General features: G+C 42.9%; 1 protein-coding gene across 3 annotated transcripts; it reads right to left on the bottom strand.

The window, feature by feature from the left end:
* Positions 1 to 1,100: 1,100 nt before the first annotated feature.
* Positions 1,101 to 19,637, bottom strand: TRIT1 (tRNA isopentenyltransferase 1). Of its 3 annotated transcripts, none has more exons than XM_075264776.1 (11): positions 19,497 to 19,635; positions 13,524 to 13,664; positions 13,351 to 13,450; positions 13,085 to 13,241; positions 10,937 to 11,079; positions 10,719 to 10,830; positions 8,336 to 8,445; positions 7,760 to 7,837; positions 6,549 to 6,658; positions 1,795 to 1,912; positions 1,103 to 1,682 (listed from the first exon to the last, which is right to left on the bottom strand). In XM_075264776.1, exons 1-11 carry the CDS (start codon positions 19,629 to 19,631, stop codon positions 1,435 to 1,437), a joined length of 1,452 nt encoding a protein of 483 aa, XP_075120877.1. In that variant the 5' UTR covers positions 19,632 to 19,635; the 3' UTR covers positions 1,103 to 1,434. The 3 variants fall into 3 exon arrangements, with proteins under 3 accessions (XP_075120878.1, XP_075120877.1, XP_075120880.1); XM_075264779.1 differs by having other exon boundaries at positions 1,104 to 1,682; positions 13,085 to 13,251; positions 13,355 to 13,450; positions 19,497 to 19,637; XM_075264777.1 differs by lacking the exons at positions 10,719 to 10,830; positions 10,937 to 11,079 and having other exon boundaries at positions 1,101 to 1,682; positions 13,085 to 13,251; positions 13,355 to 13,450.
* Positions 19,638 to 20,651: the final 1,014 nt, after the last annotated feature.

Raw genomic sequence — 20,651 nt, 5'->3', positions numbered from 1 at the left:
TCCCTCTCTGAAATCTGTTCAGATATAATGGAGTGCATATGGCACAGGATCTCTGAGGAGACGGATTCTTCACACATTCGATTTTTCAGTCATTACTGTTTGGATGCTTTTCAGATCCGCATATGAGTCCTATTCATCTGGGACAAAACAAGTAGGGTATTGGTGGACTGTAACATTGGTCAAGGTTGTACCTTTCCTTGACCGATGTTATCCACAGAGCTAACTCCGTCATGCTTCACGAAAAAATTAATACCACTATTTCTGACACTCCCCTTGATTTCAATGAGTTTTTCAAGACAGAATCCATCCGAGCATGGGTCATGTCACTTTTTTTTTCCTCCAGCTGAAAAAAAAAAAAAAAAAAAACTGCTACTGACTCCCTCTAAAATGAATAGGAGGAGTTTTTTGAAGCAGATTCCACTTCAAAGTCAGCCTGTAAAACATACCCTTACAGTTCTAAGGCTTAAAGGGGTTTTTCCATGAACCTAACAATATTTAAAATTATAGACCGCTAAAAGTTTAACTTTTTTGCAAATATAAATAAATCAAAATGTTGCAGCTTTCTAAAGATTTCTTCTAAACAACTTAGTGGGGACAATCTGTTGTCTTGATCAGTTGCCTATGGATACGACCATGAATGCAGGAACTTTCTAAACTGTGAACCCCGGGGGGGGGGGGGGGGGGGGGTTGTGGGCTGAGTGCTCGGCAGCAGGTCTGAGCTGTGTATGTTTCTGCCACAGACAAGTATCGAAGCTCCTCATATAGGAGAGGGGGAGGTGAGAGCTCCAGTATTTCTGAGCTGTTTTATCTCCTGCTCTTCCACTTATCAGTTGGTTAATTGAATTTGGCTAATAAGGGCTGAGATAGGGAGTCCAGTACCTCTGTATGTATTACAAACTGACTGCAAACATAGCAGAGCAAGTGAAACCCCGCCCACCAATTTACCAAGAAAATCAGTAAGTGAAGAGAGCACACCGACTGCAGGTTGGTGAACAAGCGAGATGGGAATACCCCTTTAAAGTAAGTTTGTTGCTTGTCTGCTTTTTAAGTGCAACATACTGCACGTTGTTAATGGACTACACTGGTTTAATAAAATATAGCTGTGCTGTACATGCACTTGAACCACACATTGAACCAATTTTAATTCATATCATAAATGTTTAATAAATATATATAGCTACTGAAAATCCATATATTCTATGTCTTAGGAGGAAATGTTGCTTATTAAAATATATTTGTAACTCCACTAAGGAGAAAATATGTCACTCTAAATATAGCAAGTTGAATACATAAAAAAACACAGAACAGCAACTAAAGTCAGAATTTTAGTGGGTATCCACTTCAGCACTTTTGCATAGATTAACATAATCCAGACCAGAAAAAATAAAAATAATCTTCTTAATCTTGGTTATTTTGGTAAAACAAAATGTGTGGTCATAAACCCTGAGAATCAGTTAAAGTTTGCTTTGGAGAATGTGAGTCTTGAATATCAGATGTGTAGTTTGCATGATAGGTACACGCTCTTTTTTCCTGCACGTCATGTACACAGTCTATAAGAGAAGTCTCTTCCACCTCCTGTAGACTTTCTGTATTACAGCTCATCTTCTTTTCTACATTTCTCATTTCTTCTTCCTGTTTCCTTTTTCTCATATGACGAAGATGCGATTTTGATTTTGTGTGTGCTAAAAGGTAATAATGAAAAACATTTTCAAGCTCCATTTCAACCCAGAACTAAATTATTCTCTCTTTTTTATGAGAACTATCACATTGAGGGGTTCAGTGTCTGCCACCCACCTGCCCATTCACGGTCACCAATGATAATTCGATTGCACAAATCACACAGTCGACTAGTTCTCTTGCCCTCATTATTGTCGGAAGCAATCTCCATGGGCTTCATGTCAGGAAGCTGACCCTAGAGGTAGATACAAGGTGGTCTGTTCAAAGAGTGTCTTCATTTATAAGTAAATATATATTTCAGCATTCACTATAAGAACTCAGTTTGCCTTCAATTTGTAAAATAGCAAGTTCCTTTCCTTTGGTATTTGTGTCTCCTAAACATCCTCCTACTAATCTACTAGTTATACGGGAGATATTTTCAGCTTTAAAAGCTCCAAGAGAGCAAGTTAAGTAATACTGGATAGATTTGTTATGCCTTGTATGCCAGTGTTGCAAATTTTTACAACTCTGCTCGTCCTTCCCCACTTTCTTGAAAAGGGACATTGCAACAGCATGCAGGGGTGAGGCCACTTGCCCTGCTAAATTATTATTTATTTACTTTTTAAACTGTAATTTTTATTAAGGCTTAATTTCAATGGGAGACAGATCACAGCAAGACGTGGAAAAAACAATCATCTTGCCCGATCTTGCCACAGATTCCGCAGCTGATTCAGCCACAGTGTCTGTGGCTCGAGACTCCCTCCTGATTAGGCCCATTCATCCAAGCCTAATCAGTAAGGAGATGCCGCTACGCAATGCCGATGAACTACATTGGCATCCCGTCACACCTAGACCGTGGCGAAAATGCAGTGACAGAGAATGAAGAGGAATTCCTCTTCATTTTCAACCCGTGTGAACATACCCTAAGAGTTTTGAAACATTTACAAAGTGAGGTCAAACAAGGAATAAAGTCTATCATAACAAATAACCAGTTAAATGAACAAAGAGCAGCAATACAAAGAATCTCAAGACACAGATACATAAAGCAAAGACAAACGTAAAGAACAGATATGGGGAAAGGGACAGGCTTCAGACACCTTGTGTGATACAGTAAGTATCCCAGTTGGACCAGATCACATCAAACGCCTCCACCCTATGGTTAAGGGAGTCAGTCAAATACTCCAGGCTATGAATATCTTTCATTCAGGCAATTCATTCAGGAGTCGTGGGGTGGGGTGGGGGGGACTCCTCTCCAATGAAGAGCTATGAGCATTTTAGCCGTGGTGCACAAGAAATAACTTAGACTTTTTTTACTTAAATGTCTTGGGGGGGGGATTTAGTAAGTAGACAACAGGGTCCAGAGGCAAGCCGTGAAGGAAAAGAGTATCAGTGATCTTCCTGACCTCAAACCAGAAAGGACTTATTAGGGGACGCTCCTAAAAGATATGAAATTGTATTCCAGCCACCGCTTGGCATCACCAGACGGGAGAAATAGTAGGAGTAAGAGGATTAAGTTAAGTAGGGGCATGATACCAATTCATAAGCAGTTTGTATTGCGTCTCCCTAAACGTCACACAGGAAGAGGACTTAGCTGCATGGGACCAAATAATCTGCCACTCTTCATGCGAGATCTGCCTGTCCAAAGCCTCAGACCACATATATTTGTGGACCACGTGAGTCTGCCCTGCCAGAGAGTACAAGAGCCTATAAATATCAGAAACCAAACCTATAGCAGGGGTACCTGCACGGCATAGTCATTCAAAGGCTGTAGGGACAGAGACTTGAGTGGTTCCAACCTGAGTAACAACAAAATGGACTATCTGTTGATAGTGAAACCACTCTGAGGTAGGCAAGTGCAGCATGGAGGTGAAATAGTCAAAGTCAGCTCTTAGGGCGACGACTCCACTAAATCAACCAAGTGAAAAAAATCCAACCTGCTCCAGGGCTGGAACATAGTAGCCATGAGTCCACCCGGGAGAAGTGGGTTATAGCGCCCTGCCAAATTTATCATATTTTACAGAAGAAATCTGGCGTAAATGATGGGGAAAATGTACACCAGGGGTGCACAGCCGATGCCCCATTTATTAGGAGCCACAAACCTTGTCATAAATTACGTGAAACCCTCAATCTGAGTTATTAAATCTTCCCCATCTTCATAAATCTTAACCACCTGTACTGGGCAGTAACAGAACCATAAAGCAAAGGCTGAGTTGCTAACAAAGAGACCCTAAAAATGGGGAGTTTGAGCAGCACCTGTAAAAATAGCATAATACAATGTAATTCAAACTCAAAATCTTACATTTTTCATACACCTGACAATAGATATCCCACCAATTTCAAAACTGTCTGTAGGAGAATTGGTGCTGACTACCAACAGTCTAAAACATTCACCAAACCGCTATTGTAGTCTATGGCCCCTCAGAGTAAGAAGGATGTTACACGCAACACTGTTAGCTGAGGAAAGGGAATTCGACAGTTCATAATTGGGTTTAGTTTTTTTTATAGGATGTGATAAAGCTAGTGGGATACAGGTAAAAGGTACATTCAGGTTTTTTTTGTTTTTTTTAAATTTATTATTAAATATATAAAAGTTTCAATCCAAAAATAGGACAGAAGGGATCACTGTTATTTAGGCGGTTGGCCACTTTTCAACAAACAAAAGGGGGTCGCCTAATCAGATACATACAAGTTCTTTAAGAATATGGCCTACAGTCCCAGTTCCTCCTCCAAGACCTCAAGCGAATAGCCGATTTGCTAATTATTACAGATGAGCGAGTACTGTTCGGATCAGCCGATCCGAACAGCACGCTCGCATAGAAATGAATGGACGTAGCCGGCACGCAGGGGGTTAAGCGGCCGGCGTCAAAGCGGAAGTACCAGGTGCATCCATTCATTTCTATGGTGCGTGCTGTTCGGATCGGCTGATCCGAACAGTACTCGCTCATCTCTACTAATTATTAATAAGGGAAGCAGTGGCCAGCCACCCAGTTTTCCAGCAGTCACAGATGAAACCTAGTATTACAAAGTAGCCATTCAGATAAAAGGCTGGCATTGTAATACACAGAATCCACCAAAATGGAAACTATTCATACATATTACTCTGTTCGGGCTCACAGAAAATGTAAAACCCACAATTTTCTAACTTCAAATGTTAGCTGATCCCTTTAATATTTTGTTATCTACTACTACTACTACATTCTAGATATAGCAAACATAATGCGAGTAGCACAGCGGTCAACGTCCATAGGCCCTAATAGGGAATGTGTCAGGGGTTATCTTTATTTTATTGACTCTACTGCACCATTAACGACACCTACTAATAGTAACAGCTTTTTAATTTAGTTTGCTAGATTCACACAACAGGGTTTCAGAGTTTGTTGAAACTTGGTCTGTGTGTACTCTAGATTTTCCGGCATGATCATCATGCAGGGAGAGTGTCTCCTAGCACAATAGTTCTATCCATAACTCTATTTGTAAGCCTAGCCTAAGTCTTTGTCTTTTAATCTGGCTGAGCAAAGTGTTGAATTCTGTTGCATACACTTTATCCTGATGCCTGTCTGTCCTGTTTGATAATTTGGTTTCTGAGTTCTGTGTCTGAAGTGCTTGCTGCTCAGTTTTTTTATGCCAGAGTCCTTTTCTACCCAATTTTATACTTTCCCATCTGTCTCCTTTTATCTCTTTTTGACCCTTCTCATACCAGTGCCTTCTATTACCTGTGTTTGTCCTGTCCTGATCCCCATCTGATTTTAGCCTGTCCATCCTGGTTTTAGTCTGTGTACACATTTGGTGTTTTTATTCAGTTTCTGTGGTGCCCAGTATGAGGGTTAAAGTTTGAAGACCAGGAAGTCTGTTCAGATAATGCCCTTAGAAGTGACCCCAAGCCATTTCTGTCTAGCATCCAAGCAGATCCACACGCTGCTGTTCATAACAATAATATAAGAGAGTCATATATCACTCCCATTAGTTCATAGAAGTAGCATAGAATTAAGGTCCCATGCACACAACCAATGCTCTTCTGCTGTGGGGCAGAGTTTGCAGCAGAACGTACACGGATGACACTGATGCTAGGTTCAAACTAGCGTTCATCTCTCAGTCATTCGTGTTCGCTAAAAAAGCGGTTACCCTCGGACACCATAGACTATAATGGGGTCTGCCAGGTGTCTGTGCAGGGCTGTTCTCTCTGATGATTTTAGATGGAATATGTGGTATCTTCTACATAGACTCCAACACAGAAGTGAACCTTGCCAGCGTCTGGACTCTGTTATCAGGTTTCTGTCTTCTGCATGCAGAAGACGGAAACCTGTCATGCCGAGTCCCGCCGTGAGCGCCGGTGAGCATTTTATGCTCTCCGCGTCGAAACAGTTTTTTTAAACCGGGCACAGAGTACTGCATGTCCGACTCTGTGTCCGGTTTAAAAAAAAACTGTTTCACCGCGGAGAGCATAAAACGCTCACCGGCCGGACACTTTTCAAACCCATTCAAATGAATGAGTTTGAAAGATGCCTGCAGGTTTCCGTCTCCTGCCCTGTTTTGTGCAGGAAACGCAAACCTGCAGAACGGAGTCCTGGGCGCAGATGTGAACAATCCCTGAGTGACATCAGAGTTCATTCAGTGATGCGCTCAATTCTACGGGGGCTTCCAATCCATTCTGTTTCACGACATGAAGCAGATAGGACCTGCTCTATGAGCATCTGTGTGAATTGAACAGAATGGATTGGAAGCCCCCATAGTAGTGAGCACAGCATGGAATGCATTCAGACGTCACGGAGTGCATTCCCTGGCAAACTTTGTCCCACATCGGAAACTCACTTACAACAGACATGTTTATATTTAGTGCAGTGTCTGACAGCTTCTAATTCTCTCTGTATGTAGAGTCATTTACAAAAACAAACCTTTAAAAAGCTGCTGACAATTTTTATGGCAGGTTGCAGAACATGTTTGTCCCAAGCAGAGACATCAGTCACATCCAGTCCATATACACGGGGTACATTTGGTCCAGGACCTACAAATTAAGTAAAGCTTACTGTTTAAAAGATATACAATGGCCCATATTTTCTATAAAAACAGATAACTGTACCAGTAAATAATAAAACATACAGCAGGTCAGCAAAGGAGCTGAATACATTTATTACTAATCAAGACTATTTGCAAAATTGCTTAATTTTATTTTATGGTGCATTTGAGCTTATCCATTCCCATAGAAACCATCCACTAGGAGTATAAATGTATGAAGTAAGCATAGCTTAAAAGGGGTTGTCCAGGCAAAAAAAAATATATTTTAAGTAGACGGCGGAGGTAAAAAAAAAATAAAAAAATTCTCACTCACCTTTCCTCAGTGCTCCAATGCCTCCCAGTGCAGTCTGGTTCTGCTGGTCCATTGTAGTTTTCTGGTGGAAGTCCTCACCACACGTGACTACCTGTGATGCCCTGGGGTCACTTCCTGATGGCACTGATTAGCCTCAGCGGTCACGTGACACGTCCAGGACATCACAGCTGGCAAGAAGTTTCACTTCGAGAAGACAGCCCAGCAGTAGGACTGGACCAGGCTGGGAGGACACCAGAGCACCAGGGACTGGCGAGTATGATTTTTTTTTTTTTTTTTTTGTCACCTCCTCTGGCCTGTTTTAATGTTATTTTTTTTGTCTGGACAACCCTCTTTAACATAATCCAATATGAACCTTTTCTACATAGCAACACAAAATAGCATGAACGGGAATTGTGCCTTCTTCATGGTACGTACGGAACCTGCTTTCCATCTGCTCTTCCTTAAGTACAAAACTTTGGACAAGCACCTGCTTCATGCCCTGCTTTGTACCATAATATGCGAAGAGCAGCTGCTCAAATTGGCTAGAATCCAAAAATTAAATGGGTGGGGAGAAGAAACTGAGGGAACTGGAAAAAAAAAACCCTATGAGAAGCCTCAATATTTACAAAAAGTTATGTATTCTTTTGGCATTGCATGTCAGAGGACAGTATATTGGAGGCAAAAACTTCCAGATAACATACAAACTACACAAGTAAGTATGAGAAAAGGATAGAATTTACTGAGACATAAAAGCAGTCACAAGCAGTGCAAAAGTGAACATTCAATGAACCTACGTACGTTTTAAGAATCTGCTTTGAACCCACTTATTTTGCTTTTTCGCATATTTTTGCGTTCTCTGCTTGAGGGCCTCAATACCTGGAAAATAAGTTTCGATAGAGAATTGTATACACGAGAATTAAACATATTAACAGCCTTGCAGCAAAAGTTGCTTTTAGCTTTGTTGCAAAAATTTAACAAGTATTAAGAATATTCACCATAATCAATGAAGAAATGAGAAAAACAAAAGTTTACTGTCCACTTGGAGAATAAGATCTAAAGCCAGAAATCCCTTAATATTCTAGAATAAGTATAGAAATTTAAGAGAAAAAAAACACCACTCAAATTATGCCCTCTTATGTAGAGATGAGCGAGTAGTATTCGATCGAATACTACTATTCGATCGAATACTCGTATCGGTCGAATACCACGCGGGAAAATTCAATTGAATCCAATGGAGGATCCAAGGTGTCGAACTTTGGTTTCCATGGAAACCGGAACAACATTCCCATTTTTTTCCCATAGACTATAATAGGATTCGATATTCGAACGAATACTACTCGCTCATCTCTACTGTTATGTACAAGAATGATGTACCTTTCTGTAGAAGAATGTCTGCTTTATCTGGCGTAATATCCTTTGTCACCAGGTATTCATGAAACTCTTTAAAACCAATAGATTGGAAGATTCCATGCTGGTAATTTTGGCTAGGAAGAAGAAAATAAATAGGCTGTATACATATACCTAGATATTGTTGACATAGCTAACTTAAAAAGCATAGATGACCTTCAAAATACACTATAGGAGCAAAGCTATTGAGACACCTGCACATTACGCCCACAGGAGAGTTTAGGCCACCCAAGTCTAAATCCATAAGCATGGATTTGGTTCCCTCTTTCCACACACTACAAGATTTTGTAGTGTGTCTATGATGCTTGATTCAAGAGAGCATGTGTGAGGTAGGGCTGGGCAATTATCACCTACATCAAAATCATGACTAATTGAATATTGTACCTCGCTGACCTTCCATTTTGGTTATTCTGCTATCAATAGCCCAATCCTACCGTGAGGTCAGATCAGTATCTGATGTTGGACAAGATGGCCTAAATAACAATTTCCCTTCTAGTTCACCCCACGGATGTTCAATTTGGTTGTGATTAGGGTCAAGGTCTTCCTTTTATGGCTGAGTTTCCCAACCTTTTCAGACTTGGGCACCCACGGAGGGAAAAAAAATTCTCGGGAACCCCCTGCAAAGTAATTTTTCACCAAAAAGACAAAAAAAAACCAAAACCCAACCACCTTTTTTTTTAACCAATTTTTGAATTTACAGCTGGCACATACATTTGTTCCACTTGTAAATTTAGAAAATTTTACCATTAACCATTTCAAAACTTCAAACATTTTCCTACTGCAGTTTTTATACAATTGTGAGACTGCATCACATGAATGTACCCTCAAAGCTACACCATTCTATAATTTCCACCCAACACGTATAAAAATTCACCTTTTACCATCACTAAGCTCCCTTAGTGGCCCAATATGCAGTATATGCTCCGCAGTGGCCCTCAGATACATAATAATGCTTGTCAGTGGATCTCAGACATTTAATACTACTCCCTAATGTGCCCGAGGCACCTAATAATGCTCCCCAGTAGCCTCCAGACACCTGATAATGCCTTCTAGTGGCCCCAGACAAATAATATCCCCAGTGTTCCCCAGGCAAGTAGTAATTCTCTCCAGTGGCCCCCAGGCAACTAATAATGTCCTCCAGACAACACACACTTTCCACCAATCCATGCCACACTTGCCATTGTGCTTGGTGATAAAAGGCTTGGATATAGCTGATCATACATGGAAACCAATGCCATGAATCACCTTATTTCACAAATTTTTATTAAGGCAGACTGCATGGCTAGGCACCAGATTTTATACCCCTATGGCAATGGGAATGACTAAAACACCAAATGAAATTATTAAGTGTGTTCCACAGTATTTTTCTCTATATAGTGCGCTATATAGGGCTTCTGAAACTTTTTCAACTCTGGCCTCACTACGTCACGCTGGGGGCCTCAGCAACAAAGAAATACTACCACAGGGCGCTGAACAAATGCCACTGAACAGCAAATATAATACCCTTACCAGTGGCAACCATATAGAGCTGCTGCACCAGGACCAGGAAGGTAAGGACCAATAAACAAATAATGTAGGACACTGTAGCCCACAATACCCCTAACAGCAGCAAATCCTATACTACAGGACAATATAACTCACCAGCAAACACCAAATACTAGCATCTAGTAGAGAATAACATACCAGAGGTGCCAAATAATATCTCACCCTTGTACCACCAAATATCACTGTGAAGTAATAAAAATACCTCCATAGAAGCACCAACCTCAACAATACAGAATCACTAATAGCAGCACTGTCATCAACCTTCTCCTCACCTCATGGCAGCAGTAGTGTCCCCATATATAACCTCACGTACTTGCAGCAAATCTTTCCCCAATTCCACCCCCTTCTACACTATCTGCAGTATCCCTACAATAGAGAAAAGAGAAGAGCACTTCCAGTACCAGTCTATGAAGCCTCTGCCTCTACATAACACCATTTACTCTAAAGACGCTGACTAAGCTGCCCGCAGGTAAATAACCTGTGGACTCTGGTGATGTCATCACAAGTCTTTCAGACCTTCTAACTACGGAGACTGCACTGTTAATGTCAGCATGGCATTATCAGTGGTGTTTCTCCTTTAGAGTCCCTGCTTTGTGCCAAAGCTGACAAAGGCAGGGACCCGCGCCTGACCAGTGAGGCCCACCTAACATTTTGAAAAGCACAGGTGTACATCTTTACCTAGCCAAAGATCTCTGAAATGGTCCCTTGCCCTACATTGTGCTAACTTTCCCATTTAGCAACATTATAAACACCCCTTACCAAAAATAGCTCCCAGAGGAACTGCATCTTTAGGCACAAGACCTACCCTGATTGTGCAATGATCTGCTCATTGTAGCGTTTGTGAAAGTCTTGAAGCTCCTTTATCAGACCAATCTCCAGCATTTCATCCACCCTGGCACTTAGTCTGGTATTAAGGACTGAAAAACAGAGAGACGTGCAGAAAACTCTCAATTAAATAAACTCATGGATTCAGGTTAAGCAGCTTTTGGTGTCCTACATTATTGGTTAATTGGTCTTATTTACCTTCCTGGTCTGAGTGCAGCCAAAAGATGCAGTGGTGCAGATATCTTAAGGCCCCTCCTAATGGGCCACCTCCATCTTCTTCCTGCTGTCGTCTTATATGTTCTGTATGGGAGATACCAGTCTCCTCATAAACCTGTAGGCTCCTGTGTGCAGGACAAACTGTCATTGGGTCATCATGCACTGTGTTTAGGGCATAGTAGAATTCTCATCCCCAAAGTCACAAAAGGTCCCACTCATCATCAAATTAAACAAGATGCAGACAAATCCCTCAGAGGCCCTAGGGAAGGGAGAAGTACAAACTATCTAGATTTTCTAAATGGGTTACAGCAAGTCACATCTCGCTGAAAAGTATGTCACTAGACAGGCTTAGCAACTATTCACCTGCCGTTCATAAAAAGATCAACATAATACAAAGGAAGCTGCCAAGCTCTGTGTTCTTCCATTCAGAATGGCACTCTACGCTCACAGGCTCTGCTGCACATGCTTCCAAAAGCACAGACAAACAAACAGGTGAAAGGACACAAATATTTTAGAAGGGCATTTTTGACAAGAGAAATTAAGCACAGTTAAAGGATGTGTCATAAATCTTTCATAGGTTGGGTATATAGGCTCTATGACCCTCACCTATCAGAAAAAAAGGTCAAATGATCCATGTTTAGCTGTTAATCCTTTAGCGACTGGTCTGTTTTAGGGCTTGGTGACCAAACCATTTTTTGTGTTTTCCCATTGTAAGATAACAGGACCTACAGGTTTTTTTTTATTTTTTGGTCAATGTACGACTGAATGAGGGCTTGTAACTACCCCGTTTCTCCAAAAATAAACCCTACTCCAAAAAGAAGTCCTAGCTTGATTTTCAAGTTGTTTTTTTTTTTTTTTTTTTTGAGTAGGCTTGAAATATAAGCCCTATTCTGAAAATAAACCCTAGTTACAGTCAGCGCCTCTGGTGCTAGGTCTGTTATGTGACATCACGAAAACAGAGATTAGGCATACCATAGCTCCCAACTGTCCTGGACAAGTGCCCCGCTATCTCCTATCATGGCAGGGCAAAATCTGCACATCAACTCCCAAGTCCTGCCTCTCAAGTGCGCCTCCCGGCCACTCTTATACTATGGGTTTGGCTACCTATGTGATTAGACGTCAGATGCCACTCCTGCTTTCTCCCACAGAAGGAGCAACAGCACTACGGCACCTCCAACTTAGGCCCAGTTTACATCTGCATTTGGGGAGTCAACTTGGGGATCCCCCAAATGGAAACCGAAACGGATAAAAAAAGTGGTTACATGGGAAACCCGCAGACCCCATAGACAATAATGGGGTCTGTGTGGTTTCCACAGAAAACATGCAGAGGGAAAAGTCCTGCAAGTATCATGTGCACAGTCTCCAAGCGCACTCCCTGAATGGAAATCCGATGTGAACTGGGCCTTAGTGTGAAGGAGAGGAGATAGAGATGACACGGACCACTGCCATTGTTTAGAGAGATAGTACCAATAAGTTTGCTTAAGATCCACAGACACTGCACCATCAAATGTGAATGTAAGTTAGTTACTAACCCTAACCATTTTAAAAGATTCGTTCAGAGCGAATCAGAAAAGATTAGGATTCGTTCTGGTGTTTAAAATAAATAAATAAATAAATAAATAAATAAATAAATAGGACCTACTCTGAAAATAAGCCCTTGCCCTTTTTTCGGAGAGAAGAATAATATAAGACCCTGTCATATTTTCGGAGAAACACGGTACATGTGGGCTCGTAACTATAAGAGGGCTTGTTTTGTCACGGGACAAGTGTTTAGTAGCATTACTTTGTAGTATACCTCAGATTCATTTTTATTATCTCTTTCTGGCAAGAAATAAAAAAAAAAGGAACAGCAATTTTGCTATAAATATTTCACAATTTACCATGTGGATTAAATAACATGTTAAATGTATTAACTGGGTCCATAAGATTACATCGAAACCAAATACGTATAGGCATGATATTGATCACGATAATGTGATGTGACACAGAGTTGAATACGGTTGGGAGACGTGGATTATCTTTAGTTGTAAAGGGACAGCATAGCTTAGTAAGATTTAATGCTCAACCTAAGTAGAATTTAAAATTCTCTATAATATATACAAAATTACTAACAGTCAGTATGTTGCTCACCTTGCCACTTTACGTTTATCATGTGGGTGCAATTTTGCTGCCATCTCTGGGTCCACATTTTTGAGACGTGCATGAAGTTCGGAATAGTCTAATTTCTCCAATTCAGTTTTCCTATCAGTAATGGCTTGATCTCCATGAGCAGCTGTCTTTCCTCCAGCTGGAGATCCCTGTAGTGTATAAAATATTTAATTCATGAACCAGCGAGGAAAAGCAAAATCAATAAGTAACAAAACGTTTAGACAAGCAGTAAAATGGATATAGTATACATACCGAGTTAACTAGAACTTTCCATAGGAGTGACTCAATGTAGTAATTTGTCCCTCCGACCACAATTGGAATTTTATCTCTTGAAAATATATCTTCAATGTGTCCAATTAAGGAGAACAGCTATAGAAGTATAAATAAATACAGTCATGGTCGCCACACGAGGAAAGGATATCAGTGCCACCGCTTTATTTCTGAAGTCAACTACTGTAAAATCTGTGACAAGTGGATCCACGCAGCTGATCATGTGATGCTTGCAGAGTTGTTGCTCCTCAGCCGTCACTTTATTAGTGATAATATCCAAACCCTGGTATACCTAGAAGACACATCACAATATAATGAGCTTATTATTGTTTACAACTCCAGTACTACAAGGGTCGAACACAGTAGAATTTCCTGCAGACGTATTGTTCCACCTATCATAGTAGCAAAAAACCATCAGAAATGTAGGTGGTAGAGGTAGAACTTTTTACCACCTCCACCAGGTCCAGCTCTTTAGATCATTTAAGAGGCGCAGTTCCACCAATTCCAGCACACTTAGAATTTGATGTGCTATTTAGGTTCTATACTGTCAGGTGGGTGGAATCCAGCAGGAGCAGGAAACGCGGCAAGATTGTGAAATCAGACTCAGGCACAATCCCTTCCTGCCACATTTTTCAATTTTCATTTTTTACTCCCTTCCAAAAGCCATAATTTTTCACTTTTCTGTTCACATTGCTGTTTGAGGGGCTATTTTTTGCAGGACAGATTGTACTTCATAATGGTACCATTTAATATTCTGTGCTGGGACGCAGCAAAAAAATTCTGAATGTAGGGGGTTAAAACAAACACATTTACACCATTTTATTTTTACAGCGCTCACTGTTCAGCCAAAAGGACATATAACCTATATTCTGTGAATTGTTACAATTATGGCGATTCCAAATTTATATAGATTTTGTTTTGTTTAAACAACTTAGCAAAAATTCAAATCTTAGCAAAAATTCAAGTTTGCATTTAGGCTGATTTCCCAACAGCATTAAAATAACCCCATTTAACAGGACTGGTGGGTATCTCAGCAGTCTGCACCCCGCTGATCAGCTTTTTATATTCTATTCTAAGGATAAAGAATAAACATGCCTTGTGCCATAATTCCTTCAAATCACAAATCCTTTGAAGTCAGAACGTAAACCCTGACGCTCCCAACTGAATGACAGAGGTGTACTTTAAAGGGTTTATCCTGGAAGTAATAAAACTTACCAGTGCATTCCCTGCAATACTTACAGAGATTGCCCAGGATAAAAAATAATTTTAAATTAGGCTGCTCTACTGTCTTCTGATGCCAAAAGCCTTTGCTGGTCATGATGTCCCATGTCCCTTCCACTGAGGCTGATGATTGTCCTAAGTGGTCACGTGTGGCAGGGACTTCTGCTGGAAGAGAATAGCAGAGCTGCAGGACCGCACCGTGCTGGGAGGCAGCAAAGCACCAGGGACAGGAGTGTGTGGATTTTTATAGTCTACCCATCCTAAGATAATACAAAATATATATATATATATATATATATATATATATATATATATATATATATATATATATATATATATCCTGTACAACCCCCTTAAGGTTTTTTTTTTTTTTTACTAATGTAAACCCTGATCATCGCTTTTGAGGAGGACTGCAGGGGACGCTCTTTCCAGTCTCTCCTGCAACCACTTGGTCACATTGCCAACTCCATTTTACTGAATGGAGCTGCTGTATGAGTTGCTGGGAGGTCAGGGAAACAAAAGCTCCGGCCTCCCTGGCATAAATAACGAACAGAGCTCCAGGCTGGACATTAGTAAAGAAGCTTAAAAGGGTTGTCCAGGGAGTTGTAATTGATTTACCTGGCCAGAGATTGCCAATGATAAACCCTGAGGCTTCTGGTGGGGCAGAGCAATCCAGGGGACACAATGGAACCTGGGTCCATCATCAGGGAACAATTACAACTACCCCAGATAATCCCATTAACCATTGCAGGTAAAGGTTTCTTACTCCACAGATAACCCTTTTAAAGGGAAAAAAAATAAATAAAAAAATCCCTGCACTTTAATCACAAGTGACCGTTCTGGTATTTTATAGGACATGCTTTATAAATATAGAACACAAGTTGGAAGATCCTCAGGCTGTGCATGAGGGCGAGACAGCTTGACTGGCGGTGGACACATTAGCAAAGAAACTTTAATTATTTTAAAACTTTTCTCAATTGTCTCTATTACAAATTTACTACCTAGCTAAATGTCTTGCTGCTTCTCATATAGAGCAGACACCATACTGCTCCTGGTTGTGTCTGGTCTCACTCCTCTCAGTGTCACAGACTCGGCTGTAGAGTCAGACCAGTGGGGGCCCAACATCTAGTAGTCACGCCGATCAGCTGTTATTAGCAGCTGATATAAAAAGAATGGAGCAGGAAGCAGACAGCTCTGCTTTCTGTGCAGTGGTCAGATATGGTTACTGCAGGCAAATCCCTATTGACTTTAATGGGAACTAAGCTGTAATGACAAAACTGTCTGCTTCCTACTAAAGTACAATCCTTGTTTATCAGCTACAGCAAATAATTGAATGGAGGAACTGTTAGATGTTGTATTCCCACTAATCTGATATTGAAGACCCCATTGCAATGTCAACGGAAAAAAGCCCAGAACGGAAGACTTTTTGTCAAACGGTTTCCATTTAAAACAATGGACTTGTGACAATCTCTGTGTGTAACTGCAATTATAGCAGTCCGCTTGTCTCTTGTTCTGGTCCTCCAACAGATCAGGACAACAGACAGTTCAACGCAAGTGCGAACTTACCAAATTCTGCAGTTATTCTGTACATCAAGACCCAAATCACCTATACTAACAAGTCTTTTATTTCCCTCCTTGAAAGACTCAAATATATACTATATAAGCCTATGACTGTTGACAATTTCTACCTTACTTTTGCCCACACAAGCAGTATGCCTATGTGAATCCAATTATACATTCAAACATGAAAATAAACATTAAGGCTAAGGCCTCACGGGCCCGCTAAAGTGCTGCGGGAACAACTGCGGCGTGAACACATTGCGGTTCTTCCCGCAGCGTTTTGAACAGAAAGTTCACAGAGTTTTCCTCCGCAGACTTTCTGTTAGGCTCGCCGCGTCTCTCTCTGTGTCAAAACCCACGCGGCCACCAACGTGTGAACTAGCCCTTACAATTATATCTACGGGAAAGCCGCCAGCATTTCTGTAGATACAATTGACATGCTACAGCATGTCCACACAGATTGTTTCCGCAAAGTGGGCACATTTCTGCTTAGGCCCATTCATTCGGGCCTAGTTAGGAGCGGGATACTGATGCATGGCATCCCGTTGGGGCTAGCTGCTCGGAAAAGTCACACAGTGGAATTCCACACCAAATTCCTCACCATTTTCTTCTGTGTGAATGAACCCTTAATGGGTCAAAAGGACCATATTTTTAGTTCTATATGATGCACCTAGGTTGTAGAGAAGGAAAATAGTGGCTGCCATTATCTTTACAGATCCGACATCGACTGTAAGGGTCCATTCACATAGAGGAAAATAGCACTGTATTTGGTGCTGAATTTCCGCGCTGAAAAAAAAGCCTCCTATTGATTTTAATGGGTTCCACTAGCTTTTTTATCTACTCGCGGAAAGGTTTGTGCGGCGGGGATACGTCCAGGGCCCGCAGCATCACCCCACAAAACCCACTAATTTTTATTTTTTTTAAATTTCATTTTTTGTAGATTGTGAGCCCCATACAGGGATCACAACGTACATTTATTTTCCTATCAGTATATTTTTGTAGAATGGGAGCAAATCCATGCAAACACGGGGAGAACATACAAACTCCTTGCAGATATTGTTCCTGGCGGGATTCGAACCCAGAATTCCATCGCTGAAAGGCTGCAGTACCAACCACTAAGCCACTGTGTTGCCCCTCAAAACCCACTAATTTATCACAAAGTGCCAACACACCAATTTAACTTTAATACTGTGCGGATCCACAAATACGGATAATTACAGACCTGCAAAATACAGTCGTGTGAATGGGGCTTTACAGACCTTTCAGTGATACAAACAACTTTGTACTGCATTTGGTATCATTTTGAACACTATTTATACTGCACAAGATCTGTTTTATAGTGACCGTGCAATGTTATTATGACCTGTAATAAAATCACCTCTGCTATAAAACAGATACTGTGTGATATAAATAATGAGGGACCCCTACTCAGACCAGTCTACTCCACAGTGCCCACCACACAGTCCAATCTGCTCCACAGTGCCCACCACACAGTCCAATCTGCTCCACAGTGCCCACCACACAGTCCAATCTGCTCCACAGTGACCACCACACAGTCCAATCTGCTCCACAGTGACCACCACACAGTCCAATCTGCTCCACAGTGCCCACCACACAGTCCAATCTGCTCCACAGTGCCCACCACACAGTCCAATCTGCTCCACAGTGACCACCACACAGTCCAATCTGCTCCACAGTGACCACCACACAGTCCAATCTGCTCCACAGTGGCCACCACACAGTCCGATCTGCTCCACAGTGGCCACCACACAGTCCAATCTGCTCCACAGTGGCCACCGCACAGTCCAATCTGCTCCACAGTGGCCACCGCACAGTCCAATCTGCTCCACAGTGGCCACCGCACAGTCCAATCTGCTCCACAGTGCCCACCACACAGTCCAGTCTACTCCACAGTGCCCACCACACAGTCCAATCTGCTCCACAGTGACCACCACACAGTCCAATCTGCTCCACAGTGGCCACCACACAGTCCAATCTGCTGCACAGTGGCCACCACACAGTCCAATCTGCTCCACAGTGGCCACCACACAGTCCAATCTGCTCCACAGTGGCCACCGCACAGTCCAATCTGCTCCACAGTGGCCACCGCACAGTCCAATCTGCTCCACAGTGGCCACCGCACAGTCCAATCTGCTCCACAGTGGCCACCGCACAGTCCAATCTGCTCCACAGTGGCCACCACACAGTCCAATCTGCTCCACAGTGGCCACCACACAGTCCAATCTGCTCCACAGTGGCCACCACACAGTCCAATCTGCTCCACAGTGGCCACCACACAGTCCAATCTGCTCCACAGTGGCCACCACACAGTCCAATCTGCTCCACAGTGGCCACCACACAGTCCAATCTGCTCCACAGTGGCCACCACACAGTCCAATCTGCTCCACAGTGGCCACCGCACAGTCCAATCTGCTCCACAGTGGCCACCGCACAGTCCAATCTGCTCCACAGTAACCACCGCACAGTCCAATCTGCTCCACAGTGACCACCACACAGTCCAATCTGCTCCACAGTGGCCACCGCACAGTCCAATCTGCTCCACAGTGGCCACCACACAGTCCAATCTGCTCCACAGTGGCCACCACACAGTCCAATCTGCTCCACAGTGGCCACCACACAGTCCAATCTGCTCCACAGTGGCCACCACACAGTCCAATCTGCTCCACAGTGGCCACCACACAGTCCAATCTGCTCCACAGTGGCCACCGCACAGTCCAATCTGCTCCACAGTGGCCACCGCACAGTCCAATCTGCTCCACAGTAACCACCACACAGTCCAATCTGCTCCACAGTGACCACCACACAGTCCAATCTGCTCCACAGTGGCCACCGCACAGTCCAATCTGCTCCACAGTGGCCACCGCACAGTCCAATCTGCTCCACAGTGGCCACCGCACAGTCCAATCTGCTCCACAGTGGCCACCGCACAGTCCAATCTGCTCCACAGTGGTCCCCACACAGTATAATCTGCTCCACAGATGGGTGCCCACAGAGAGGGCTCTGGGTGCTGCCACATGTTCGCCATCACAGGGCTAGGTTCACCACTAGAGCTTAATACAAGTTCCACTGGTGTTATTTGTACACAAAATCACTATGTCTAGATGTTACTTTGACGCTAGGTTCACTGATACCGTTCCATGTGAACGTGACCTAACCCTATAGGAACTTCCAGCCTTTTACTACCACATGGATAGAATAAAACTACAGAGCAGTTCCAGGCATGAGTCTCATAGCCAGTGTCCAGGTCAGGACAGTAATCTATAGACTACACGAGACAGATGTTATCACTGTACACAGCCTACAGTGAGGCGCAAGGTGTCACCTGCATGGAGTCCGCGCTGATCAATTCTCCTCCGAGTCTTCGGCCCAGCTGAACAGCCAACTTGGATTTGCCGGTTCCAGTGGCTCCGAGAATAACTACAAGCGGTAGGGAACGCTTCACACCGTGCGCCGCCATCTTCCCGTCGTCACTGCATGTACGCCGAGTGAGCAGGAGGACACAGGCCCCGCCCCCTAACAACCAGCCCTCCCCTAGCGACGGCCCTAACAAAGGCAATCAGTCTACGTTTATTCAAGGTGTCCCCGCTGTTCCCCGGCCATGTACAGTGTATGGATGTGACAGGGAGAGAATACAACCATTTATTTATATATGCCAGGGATACCAAGGCGGCCATTTCCCATATCATAGAAGAGTGTTTTACTTCATACAACAGAGAACCTGGCCACAGTTTCCTGTCTGTAAAAACCATCAAAACATGATGCAGCAGTGTCCTTCATCTACCACTACCCCTATAGAACTCCTATGGACCCCATTATATTGTAATGAAGTCTATCAGTCACTGGTTTAGGTGACTGATAGATTGTGGAACTGCGGCAGCAAAACATCTGCATTTTACTGTATCTGCAAAGTGAAGGATTCTGGCTATACCCATCCACACACGCCAGAAAAAAAATCTGCAGCAGAAAACTGTGTTTTTAAAAATGCAAGTATCCTTCAAAATCGCAGTATGTCAATCCATCTTGCTGGCTGTAACGTCAGCCAAAGGAAACGGGAACGTCACAGGTAGTGACATCGCGTGTCCTTCACTGAGGCTGCTGATTGGCCACGGTGTCATATGTGGTGGAGACTTCTGCTGGGATAAAAAAAACGAGCTGCCGGAATGGGCCGCGCTGGGAGACACCAAAGCACCTGAGGGCGGGTTCACACCTGCGCCCGGTCTCCGCTTTGTGGGTTTCTGTCTTCTGCCCGAGAAACTGGACAGGAGACCGAAACCTGGCAGCCACTGTCCGCCTGTGAGCATCTTCTGGTCTCCTCGGCAAAACTGTTTTGTTTTTGTTTGTTTTTTTATGTCCAACTTTGTGTCCGGTTAAAAAAACGGTTTCGCCGCGGAGAGGCAGAAGATGCTCACGGGCGGTTACTTAAAAACTAACTGCCGGTTTACGTCTTCTGTCCAGTTACTTGGGCAGAAAATGGAAA

The sequence above is a fragment of the Leptodactylus fuscus genome, chromosome 2 (genome assembly GCF_031893055.1).
Source record: "Leptodactylus fuscus isolate aLepFus1 chromosome 2, aLepFus1.hap2, whole genome shotgun sequence".
NCBI classification, from domain to species: Eukaryota; Metazoa; Chordata; class Amphibia; order Anura; family Leptodactylidae; genus Leptodactylus; species Leptodactylus fuscus.
Note: the sequence above shows the minus strand (reverse complement) of the source record. Positions and strands in the feature narration are given on the sequence as shown.